Source organism: Argentina silus (assembly GCF_951799395.1).
Source record: "Argentina silus genome assembly, chromosome: X".
In the NCBI taxonomy this organism is placed as follows: Eukaryota; Metazoa; Chordata; class Actinopteri; order Argentiniformes; family Argentinidae; genus Argentina; species Argentina silus.
Genome location: NC_139653.1, coordinates 2,921,327 through 2,933,509, shown reverse-complemented (window position 1 = coordinate 2,933,509; position 12,183 = coordinate 2,921,327). Strand labels below are relative to the sequence as shown.

Genomic DNA, 12,183 nt, shown 5'->3' with positions numbered 1-12,183 from the left:
CATAATCGTCCATAATCAGTCCAGAACAGTCCATAATCGGTGCCATATGCAGTTTAGATAGGCCACTCTGAGCTGGTTGGCCCCAGTAAGGCTTTAGACTTAAACTCAGCTGATCTGAATTCTAGAAGTGTAGCCCAGTAGACTGGTACCAGAGTTGAAATAAAGTTGAAATAAACCAAAAAACTACTTATAGACACAGTCATCTTTCATCAGGGTAATTAGCATATTAGAAGAACTACAAACCCTTAAAAAAAACAAATAATACATAGAGAGGATTACATGTTTATTTACAGATACAGTTACATATAATATGTTCCTTTATCCATATTTACTATTTTAAATGCTTAAACATGTTTAACGTGGGTGCTTTTATTTTGAAGAAATCTACATTTACATACGCCCGAGGTAGGTGGGCGGAGTTCCACTGTTGTAGTTCAATAACCGAAGATATATTTATCTTCTCTCGCCGTTGTTGCATCTTTGTTACAAGAAGAACAAATATGTCGCGACAAATGTTGCCGCAAGAATGCGTCTATTGCAACATTTTGGTAATTAGTTGACACTGCGCTCTCATACAATAGACGCGCCTGCTAAAGGAGGTATGTATTGTTTGGGTAAAGCTTCCCGTAGATAAGCAACATTTATGCCAAGAGCTGTGCTTAAACTGCGCTGTATTTCAGAGATGTCTGGATCATGGATAGTGATTGGCTACTTGACTGCTAGAGAAGTAGCACAACAACGGCAAGTGATAGTTTAGTTTCAACTCAAATTGTGCATAATGCCCTGTCCTATCTTCATGGGGAATAATTATCCTTAATTTGTGACTAGACATACTACTTTTTACATTTGGATGTTGTCATGTGGTTGCTAGGGGGCTAGCTTGTTGATCTTAATTTCTTGTCGGCTCTCTTCATATTTGAGAGGTATATCTGAGAGGTGACAGCCCTCTGCAATAGTGAGTGATGAATTTAATACATCCTGTATTGGGAGATCGATGCTGTAACAAGTGTTGTTTGTGGCTTATTTATAATCTGCTCACTGTAGGATATAAAACGTTAACCTGCTTGCTAGACAAGTGCTTATTGGACATTCACAAATGTTCAGTACGGGAAATCCAAAAGAGTGTGCTCTAACATATCTGGGACCTTATTTGTACAGTTGTACGTGACACGCCTCTTTGTTAACCCATACACAGCATTTCGAGGTGCAGTTACAGTATCATTAGAGTATTTTTTTAATAAATAAAAATATTTCTGGATATCAAAGCTCACAAACTGTATGCTATATGGATGTTTGAAAAATGTGACCATCTAGACGATATTCAGGAGGTCAGGCTGCACTATTATGAGCGAATGCATTGCATAGCCCAAGTGAAAGTGATGAGGTGTCATGTTACAGTACTTATAGTCTGGTGTAGCCATATCTCCAAATCACATTGTTCTAACGCCTCCTTTGGAGGTCTGGAGAATTTTAGATTAGCCGATCTGGCTTGGATTGAACTGGACAGAGCGATGGGAGAATATGCTGCAATTTCATTGGAAGTTACATTCCATGAACCCTCCCCCTATAGCATGGTTGCTTGTTGTTATGTGTGTAGTCTTTTTCAACTGGGTACGACTATTTTGCAGAGAGTTGCAACATTGAAGAAAAACTGAATTCTCTTCTTCTTCTTTTTTAGCTCTGCCCAAGCAAGGTATTTCATTGCTTTAACACGCAAGGCATCATTCATTTCAAATGGGTTTCCTTTGTAGCTACTTTCTGCAAAGGATTTCCCCAGGCCTTCCAAATTCCCGATTACGATCCCTTATTGTGAACCTAAAGTCCTCTCCTTCCATACTACCCAGAAATTATTTTCAGGTCACAACATATACAACTTTAATCCGCCATTTAAGACCTACCTGATATCCATGTACACTCCTTGCAGATCACTTCGCAAACATTCTGCAATTTCACAGAATGACCCTGAGGCTCGATTTTCCACTTTCAAATGTATGATGAAAAATCAAAATCTCTTGATGGCAAAGTTGAACAAACTATACAACTTTATACACAAGGACTACTTCTAACAATTACGCTTTTACTTTAAGATCTATGCAGCCTAAAATCTCCCTGGGTTTTTTATATAACCATCTTTCCCCAAAACGCTGTTAAATATCTGCTCCAAATTAAGATTCAAATATGTCTGCACAAGGAGTGGGATGTTAGCTATCATATGATACTTACATATGTATAGAAAGTGTTGTCATTTCTAAATGGTGAAACCAATATGTACACATATACCCTCAAATAGTAATAATAATAGTAATTGTTTGATTTCAAATCAAAACTTTTGGAGTGTAGATCCATACAAATAGAAAATGCTTCACTGTCCCATTACTTATGCAGGCCACCGCATGTCATCATTCTCAATGGAAGTGCTTCATATTTGTGTGATTTGCTGGCTTTGCTTTCCCTACTGTACTCAACAACAAAGAAGTCTCCATTTATTGGAGCATGAGATGAGGATGTTGATGCTGTTGTAACTACTACTGTATGATTTCCCACAGTTTTTCAGCTGTCCCTGTGGAAGTACCCTTTTGGAACCCTTTTAAGTTCCATGTAGAACCCTTTTGGGTTCCATGTAGAACCCTTTTAACAGAGGGTTCTACATGGAACCCAAAAGCATTCTTCATGGAACCCAAAAGGGTTCCTTACAGGGTTCTCCCACAGGGACAGTCGCTTTTAGGTTCTGTACAACCTGTACAATATGTGAATGTAGCCAATTCAATTTCAGTAATTATGTTACTGATTTTATGTGGCAATCCTGTTACCGATTAAGTAACAGAATTACCAGTTTAAATCACATATTAATTCATAAACTAAATCGGATATCAGTAGAAACACTACAAGTATTTGGTAGGTATACCTATATTTCTTACATTTGTTCACTTTCATTATCCTTGCTCCTCATGAGGCAGAGAAATCTGAAAATATCTTACACTTATGTGGGTTCTTGATATTGATATTAGTTGACCGGGGTCTATACTTGAACATTAATGAAGTTTGATGTTTTTCTAAACACCTTTAAATACCTTTTCTGGTAAATGTTTTCTTAGATGATTTCCCATGTTTGACCAGAAGTCAAGTTTGCTAGTTTGCTAGTCCCTATTTTTATGATGGAAGATGGTTGAGAAATGTATTTCTGACTTAATTTCCCCAAAATATGACTCTTCGCTTTCATTTGACACCCAATTTGATTGCTCCAATGAATTTCACATTTTGATCATCCTCATGGGTCCTTTTACACGGAACTGCCTATATCTAAGTTAAAGATTTTCCCATAGGAAGGAGATAAGGACTAGGCCTTTCTCTAAATTGTTGAGGCTAGCACTATCTTTAAAGCCTAATGTGTTACTAATGTGCTAGCTTGCTTGCTTACAAGAGGTATCATCATTGGGTGCTGAATCAGATGATCAGTAATTCAGTGACTGTTTCTCAGGCATGTATGAATGGAGGCAAACATTGTTGCTAAGGCTGTATCCCAGCAGTCCTCACCAGAGTGAGAGTGGCAATGAACCCCAGCATGCCAAAAGAATAAGGCCTAGCCTAATCAGTATCAGATACAGGAAGATACATATTTTTCTTTGTGTAATATTTTGGTGCAGTCCAATATTTTTCGGTATTGCTATCATGTTTTGTTACAGGTCAAATGTAGCATAACAAAGGAGGTAACAGACCAGAGCGAGTGTTCTATGTAGGTATTTGTTCTGTAACACACTTTGATTGACAGCTCCATGATCAGTGTTCTAGAGTCAACCTCTAGGCCTTTGCCATGGAAACTAGACACACCCCCAGAGACCATGAGAAAAGCATGCAGCTATCTCTTTAGATACACACACTGACTGGCTGACTGTGAAATGTGTTGTATAATATTCACAAAACATTTTGTTTTCCCTATGTTTTAGCTCGTTTAGTATGCCATTAGAACAGGAATAATATCTGTCATTATAATTACCTAAGATAGCACTATATTAGCTATTCAATGTCGAACAAACAAAATATTCATGAATATTACCACTAGTCTAGTGGCTATAGCTTAATGCTAGGCTGAATATGTTTATGTGCCTTATCTGTGGTTGTATAGAATGGTAGAGTCCATGAGCCTTGGCAAGTGAGACTAGTATGGTTGTAGCTAGGCTCTAAGGTAGCCCACACGATAGGTGTGGACAAAGGCCAGTGTTCCTTCTGCTGGTTCAGTGAACACAAGCAAGTCTGAGCATGCAGTCTTAATGAGATCAGTGGGGTGAGGCATCCAATAGCTAACATATCATTACACTCACATGGAACCAATGAACATCCTCATACTCATTAACTCCTACGTCTGCCAACTCTCATGACAAACACATAGCACTACCAGTAGGCTACACAACAAGAATCTAGAGCTTTACGTCATTACAGTACGGTTTATAAACAGAGCCCTCAATGTCTTATGACTCCATCCAGTTCAGTCGAAGCACGGTTACGCTAGAACAACAACACATGAAGTAAGACAATGACAGACTCCTATACATTTTTATTTCAATCTGATATTTGTTTATTTTCTCCTCTCTTGAAGAAATGTCTTAATGTATGTGTGCCCATAGATGTTGCTTAATTTTCTCCCACTTTATCAGTGACTGTTTATCTCATTACAGCAGTCGCCATAGACACATGAAGCATCACTGCACCATGCCCGATAAGCATGGTGCTGGCAGTTGACCAGCCCTTTCCAGCATCTCTCTCTCCGATGGAACCCAAGGGCTGCAGCAGGCGATGGAAGACCCAGATCCCAGAATTTATCCACAGTGGAACAGGGACAGGGACTTCCTCATCCCGGTATTTCAAAGACAAAGACAGGGACAGGGATAAGGAAATAGGATACAAGGGGATAGGGGACAGGGAGAGGGGAGGTCCCAGGAAAAGTGTTAGCATGGCGCCCACCTCCAGGTATATGAGTGATAGGAGGCAGTACTCTGTGAGGAAACCACTGATCACCTCAGAACAGCAGACCTCCATTCTGAAGACGTCACATCTACAGGAGCACCCTAAAAAGGTCAGACACGATGAGGAAGCATATACTGTAGTTCATGTTATGAAATAAATTAAATACTTAGAAACTACTACTGTCCCACTACTGCAAATTTAAATGAATGACTACTATCTCTGCTTTGCCACTAGTCATATCATTATGATAATAACAATTATCATTGCATGTTAGCTTAAGATGACTATTCTTTAACCCTATCCCTTCACCATAGGAGCGACAGTGGGTTGGTAGTAGAAATGAAGCACATCATCATAGAGAGACAGACTTCCACACCAGACGGGCCGATAAGGAGAACCCAGACAGCCTTAACCCCTCTCAGGCTGGCCTCTTGACCTTCTCAGCCTCCAGAGAGGACCTCAACAACCCTCTAGGTGTGTCTGACCTCCGGGCCTGGCTGTCCCAAGAGGAGCCCGCCTTCGGCTCACCCTATATGGGCAACAGGCCTGGCCGACACAGCCACTCCTGCCCACCCAGGGAGGTCCATACCCTCAGCTCACCCCTCAGCCCCAGATGGACCTCCACCCCCCTGTCCCCCCTCTCCCCCTCATCTTACACGCCCCACTCGCACCCCTCCAGGCCGAGCAGGCCAGAGCTGAGACAGGTCATAGGAGGAGGAGGGGATATACACCTTAACATGGGCTCCTCAATAGGCTCTTCCAAGAGCCGCTCCGCCCCTGCCCTCCACACCATGACCCCCCACCAAGCTAACTACTGGGCCTGCGTGATTCCCAGCTCCCTGCCCCCTTCCCCGGACAGACGCTCACCAGGTTGGGACCCGGATAAGGAGTACCAGGCCCTCCTGGACTACACGTACCCCCTGAGGGCCGGCAGGGTGTTTGGTGGGTGGGATATATCAGATCTGGGAGGTAGGTCTCTGCTCCAGACAGACCCAGGGATCCAGGACTCAGGGATAGAGCTGGACCGCCTCTGCAGCTCCACCAGCCTATCAGGGTTGGACTTTTCCCTGAGTGGCACGTTGGGGGCGGGGACTGGCAGGATCAGGGAGAGGGGGGTGTTTGGTGTAGTTCAAAGGTCGTCTGAGCTACATGGACTCTCACACTCCAAATCCTCTGATGGTTTTCTCTCCAGTAGCCCCTTCTCCTCGGCGGACCCCATCGGTCTGTCCGTGGAGAATCTGGACTGTGGTTGGGTTGGGGGTGGACTGAACCACTCCCGTCACAGTGGGGGTGGCGGCCATTACCACTACCGCCAACATGGTGTATTATCCTCCACATCCCACTCAACCTCCGCCACCTTCATCCGCTCCACAAGTGTGCTCCCCCGGCCGGGGTGCCTGAGCGGCGGGGAGTGGGATGAGGAGTTTTGGCCTCTCCCAGAGAGGCTGGAGGAGTTCCAGGTGTTGTCCCAGCAGGTCAGGGAGGTGACGGCCCAGCTCAGCCAGCCTGTCACAGCCAGCTGGGAGTCCCTGGTGAGGGGCAGCACATCCCTCCAGTCCTCTATGACCCTGGCTGAGAAAAGGGATGCAGAGGAGGAGGTGGAGAGAAAAGAGGTAGAGGAGGGGGAGGAGAAAGAAGAAGAAGAGGAGGAGGAGGAGAAAAAGGAGAAGGAGGTGTCCATTTTTGAAACACTTCAATACTTCAGTAAAGGTATGAGCTTTTAAGTGTTCAAGCCCTATGATTTTGTTATTTTTTCTCTGGTCATCATGCATTTGGCCTATAAAGATACAATATATCAAATTACACATCCCATACAAGCATTATATTGTGTCTTTGCCCTTAAACACTTATCCTCTCTGCAGTGGCCCACAGTGGAGCCTCCACCCAGGCAGTGGAAGGTCCTAACCCCGGGGTGGAGGCAGGGGCTCCAGGCAGGGGAGTGAGTAGGGCCAGCCTGAGGGAGGTGGAGGCCATGGTTGAGCAGCTGAGTGGACTAGCTCTGCCTGAGGCCCAGAGCAGGAACCAGGGGGAGCAGGGGCACAGGGACTCCCTGATGCAACACATCCAGGTACAGACAGTGCCCCCCTGTCACATTATCAACATGTTAATTCAAAGCACTTTTTACTTTAAATTTGCTTATATGATTGGAATCCTCCTATGAACTTCGTTCAAAGAGAAGTTTATATGCATTCTGGTTAAAGTATTATGAGTAATATGAGTCCTCAACTTGTGGTCAAGTGGTTTGAGAGGGTGCTAAGTCATGTTGGGGGGTCATGCTGGGGGTCAGGTGGGGGCTCAAGTCCCTAACTACAGTAGTAAGGATCTGCTACCATTACAATGCAGTACAGTACAGTACAATATGATTCAACTCAATACAATTTAATACAATACAATACATTACAATCAATCTCAAGGGAGATGAGAGGAAGGTGCAGGACAACAGTCTTTCAAGTGAAGTCAGGTGTTTATTCACAAGATGGTGATACACGATTGGCAATTGACTTGAATATGTACAGTTTAGATGTACTTACAATGTGTGGATAGTCTATCCATATGAATGTATTAAATACATATACATTTAACACTGGCAGCATTGAATGAATCAACTGATAATGAATTCCAACTATTGTGGGGGCATGTGGTTGGTTGAGCTGTGATCAGTGAATCCCAGTACTGATGATATTATTATGTATCTTAAATTTGACCCATCAGACCTTCTGCTCTAACCTGGAGGAGCTCATCCAATGGCTGTACACGGTGGTGGCTAGGATGGAGGTGCTGGCTCCGCCCTCTGTGGACCTAGAGAGCGTCAAGATGTCCCTGGCGGATTATAAGGTCAGTGGTGGACACTTGGGTTACCCACTCATCCACCCACCGTTACCCACTACAGGGTAGTAGTGGACATAATCCTTTTTAGCAACTATGGTGGATGAGTAACCAGCCCAGCTCATCCCAGCTTAGCTCAACTTAACCCGGCCCGGCCCAGCCCAGCCCAGCCCAGCTCAGCTCAGCCCAGCTCAGCTCTGTAGTGTGATTAGGGGTTGATATTCAAAGGTAGCAGTAGCTTTGTGTGTCTCAGACTAGGAAGTCTCACTCCATCTAACAATGCCTCTACCTCCTCATTCCCTATCTTTTCTTCTCCTTTCCTTTTTTCCTTTCTCTCTCTCCCCACCCCCCCCCCCCCTCTCTCTTTCTTTCATTCTCTGCTGCTCTCTCGCTCTCTCTCTCTCCTTCTCTCCCTCCCTCCACAGAGCTATCAGAGAGAGGTAATAGCCCACCAGCCCCTGACCACCTCTGTCCTGCAGAGCGGGGAGCTCCTCCTGGGCTGTATGACCTCCAGTTCTTCAGGTGAGGCTTCAAACACTGGCAAGACTGACCTTGTGGCATACGTAATCTAGAGACATATGAGCACTTTGTTTTATAGCCCTATTTAGACTGGTATTTACTGGGAAAGTAGCCTATATGTATTATATTATAGGTACTTTCTGGTATCCTACTTACTTCTAGTAGAAGATTTGAGTTAGCCCATAATGTCAATCACATTGTAATCTTATACTAAACTTTTTTGGTTTCTTTGACGTGCAGTTTAATTACAAGTCTGATTCAGTAGGAAGTATTTTACAATATACTCACCTCCTACTGTTAGCCTTTTTTTAGCTCTCTTTTCCTGCAGCTGTTTAATTCCATACAAACAAGCAGAGAAGTCTGTGGAACTAGACCAGGGTGTGGAAGAGATTTACTAACCGTACACAATGAGGAAAACAAAGCAGCTTCCTCTGTTTCTCCCCCCCTTAGTGAAATTCAGAATTATGCCTGCTCTCTTTTTTCCACAAATGAGTGCCAATGAGTATCATTGTGCAGCACAAACAACATCTAAAACTTGAAATCGGTCCTGTGTTTTAATGGCTCACTACACTCTACAAAGAGCAGTTGTACACTGTAGTAGGGATGTTCTGGTTGACTAGGGTAACTCTATACCCACAGTCCTCTCCTCTGTCAGAAACAGGAAACGCAGTGTGTGGAGAAAGCGGCCATGCATGCATAACTGAGAGAGTGCTGTGTTGAGGTTCTGTTCTCTCTCTCCCTTCCCCCCATCCCAAACTGTCACATGTCACAGGCGAACAGGAAGGGATTTTTGTAAAGATGAATGTGTTGAATGTGAGACATACCACCAAATTTACCAATATCTCTTTCGCTTCCTGTTTCTCTCTCTTGTCCCGCCCCCATGGTCTCTCTTTCTCTCTCTCTTGCTCTCCCTCCCTCCTCTCCCTTCCCTCCTCCAGTTTTGAAAGACACCCTAGCTCTTATAGAGAGGCAGTCGCGGGCGCTTGAGACCCACGCGGAGCACCTCTTCTCCTCCATCCTCTCAGCCATGGACAGTCTGACCCGCCCCCCCCAGCCCCCCCAGCCAAGGGAGACAGAGCCTTGTGAAGGAGAGGAGGAGGCTTGCGCAGGGGACCCCGGGAGGATGGAGGTCCAGGGATTCTGATTCAGAAAACTTTGTTGTCCCACACTTGGGCTATCGGTCTTGTATCTTAAAGACACAAAACGCATCCTCTTTCTCTTTCAGCAATGAAGCCTGAATGGGAGGCAGGTTGGTAGAGCAGTTTTGATGAAAGGAAAGAGCTTCCTCTGTCTCACATCATCGCCTTTTAAGGAAATTACATCACTGACCCCTCAATTCAACGGTTACTAGGACCTGGAGAACCACTAGACTTGACTCATGTCATGCTCATGTTTTATTATTTAAGTGCTTTTAAAATGTATGCATGCAAATTAAAGCTTATCCTCCTCCTAGTCCTTCTGCTCCAATACTTAAACAGCGTATTATGTTTGGATCGGCTCGAATTTCTGAGAACTAATACAGGCAGGGTCGGTTTTGGGTTGAGTATTTTGCAAGCATTACAGTTGGCCTATATGACAAACAGAATTTTGGTGTGGGGCCTTTATCTCCCTTGTCCTCCTAGCCCATTAGTGAGACACTTCCATGCTGTGACGACATAAAACAAACCTTCCCGTCTTTCCGTTCTATTCTCCCTGATCCTGGTCTCAGGTAGTGTCCTCAACAGTAGTGTTTGAATGGTAATGTACACCAATCATGACTTACTGCACCTGTCTCTGGTATGTCTGTTGAATAACTCACTCCTGGAGGGAAGGTCCAGGTGTGTCCACACTTGTGCTATGTTGGTGTTTTTTAACCATTGGCCATTCAATGTTCTCAATGAGTTTGGTATTCAATACCATACATACTGATGTTCACTTCAATTAGACAGTCAGCTACATACAGGATGTGGACACTATAGAGTAATCACCAGCCTGAGACAACACAGTTTTGAGCACCAATTGTATTTATAGTTTATTTGTATAGGGATAGATACAAACACATATGCAATAATCATATCTATTGGTTGCTGTTAACACACATACCAATGTTTGTGTGCATTACGTCATACGTACAGCCTTTAATGTGCATCAAAATGTATCCAATGTCTTTTTTGTTACTGTAATAATCAAATGGTCATTGTTATTAAGAGTGTAATGTACACTTCAAATAAAACCACAGCCTTTAGGCATCTTGAAAGCCCAAACTTTGTATTCACACTTCAAAGATTCATAGAATAAACCCACTGAAACCATACACTTTACCATGAGCTTGATCTCCCTCTCTGGCAGCTTTAGTTCTGTGTACTGTGTAATAAATGGTTAACATCAGGCTTGATGCTTTGTGCTTCTTAATGAGTTATCTGGAATGGGAGGCCCTCCATTGGATTTCCTTCTTTTTTTTAAATGTATTCTAATCTTTCACTTCCACTGGAAGGAGAGGGCCTTGTCCAAAAGTAATGTGACAGATTCATATAATGGACATATTGTGTGGATTTAAATCCGAACATTGTTTCTGTACACTTCAGAATACATTCTACTGCTGCTGTCAGCAGTTACATCATCAATTAAGACAAGTTAGCCAGTTCTAGTGGCAGCTATACATGCCCAAACCATTTACATTTACATTCATAACACTCTCTCCACCATATTTTACAGACAGGTGGTATGCTGTAAACAATAATATAATAATAATAATAATATATTCCATTTAGCTGAAGCTTTTATCCAAAGCAACTTACATTGCAGTGAGTGCATACATTTTTCATTTACATTTAAGGCATTTAGCAGACGCCTTTATCTAAAGCGACTTAGGACAAATACATTTGTTGAAGTAAGTGAATCATCTATCCATCAGTCATCATAAGACAAAGTAATCAATGCTCGGACCAGCGGCCATCTTTCAGTATATAGGGTCCCAGCGGGAATCTTAGGCAGATCCTTTATTTTCTCTGGAGAGTGTTCCTGATCTTTAGGACAGTTTTTTTTTTTTATAATTATGGTGAGCATTCTTCGGTCATCCACTGTAAACTGTATACGTTTTCATTGGCCTACCAGGCCATTTGCAATTGCTGAGCTCACCAGTGCCTCTTTTCTTTTTAATGATGTTCCAGATTGTTGATTTTGGCAAGCCTACGGTTATGGCTTTGTTTCAAATTTTTCTTCAACCAAATAATGGCTTCCTTGACTTTCATTAACACCTCCCCGGTCCTCATATTGACAGACACCAATAGCAGACTTCAAAGGCAAGAACAAAGCCTAGAATCAATACTAGACATTGACAGTTCTCTTATGCCTACACAAGTGATGTGACAGAACACATCTGACTTACATGAAACACCTGTTTCTGCAGCCAATCTTAGGGTGAAGGGGTTGTTTCTGGACAGGGCCAAGGCCACGTTATCAGGGCATATACCAGATAGATGGAGGTCAGGAACCAAGTAAAAATACTATAGTTACTGTAGATACAACCACAACAGTTTTCTACTATGGCTATGATTTGAGTGTGTGTGTGTGTGAATATGGCTTTTGCATAAGAATGTGTCAGTAAAGTTCGTGTAGAGAAAGCACTATAAGTCAGAGGGTAGGCTGTTCTACACACTTATGTTGGAGCTGACCCTCAACTAGTGATGGAAAAATGTGTGTGTGTGTCCTTTTTATAACACAAAACTATCTAGACACATATGGAGCAAACAACACAAATAGTGATGGAGAAATTATATCAGAGTTCTTTTAAAACTGATATCAGTTACCTTTATTATGAAAAAAAGAACATAGTGTTGTATATATGCAATTCTGTACTGAGAATATTCCACAGATAATGGCCAATTTGCAAACAAG

The 12,183-nt window shown here is 43.0% G+C and overlaps 1 protein-coding gene across 2 annotated transcripts; it reads left to right on the top strand.

The window, feature by feature from the left end:
- The first annotated feature begins 461 nt into the window (after positions 1–461).
- Positions 462–11,947, top strand: cep68 (centrosomal protein 68). 2 transcript variants are annotated; one of them, XM_083695029.1, is made up of 7 exons: positions 462–599; positions 4,674–5,071; positions 5,277–6,672; positions 6,825–7,030; positions 7,675–7,797; positions 8,214–8,310; positions 9,246–11,947. In XM_083695029.1, exons 2-7 carry the CDS (start codon positions 4,721–4,723, stop codon positions 9,449–9,451), a joined length of 2,379 nt encoding a protein of 792 aa, XP_083551155.1. In that variant the 5' UTR covers positions 462–599; positions 4,674–4,720; the 3' UTR covers positions 9,452–11,947. The 2 variants fall into 2 exon arrangements, with proteins under 2 accessions (XP_083551155.1, XP_083551156.1); XM_083695030.1 differs by lacking the exon at positions 462–599 and having other exon boundaries at positions 4,569–5,071.
- Positions 11,948–12,183: the final 236 nt, after the last annotated feature.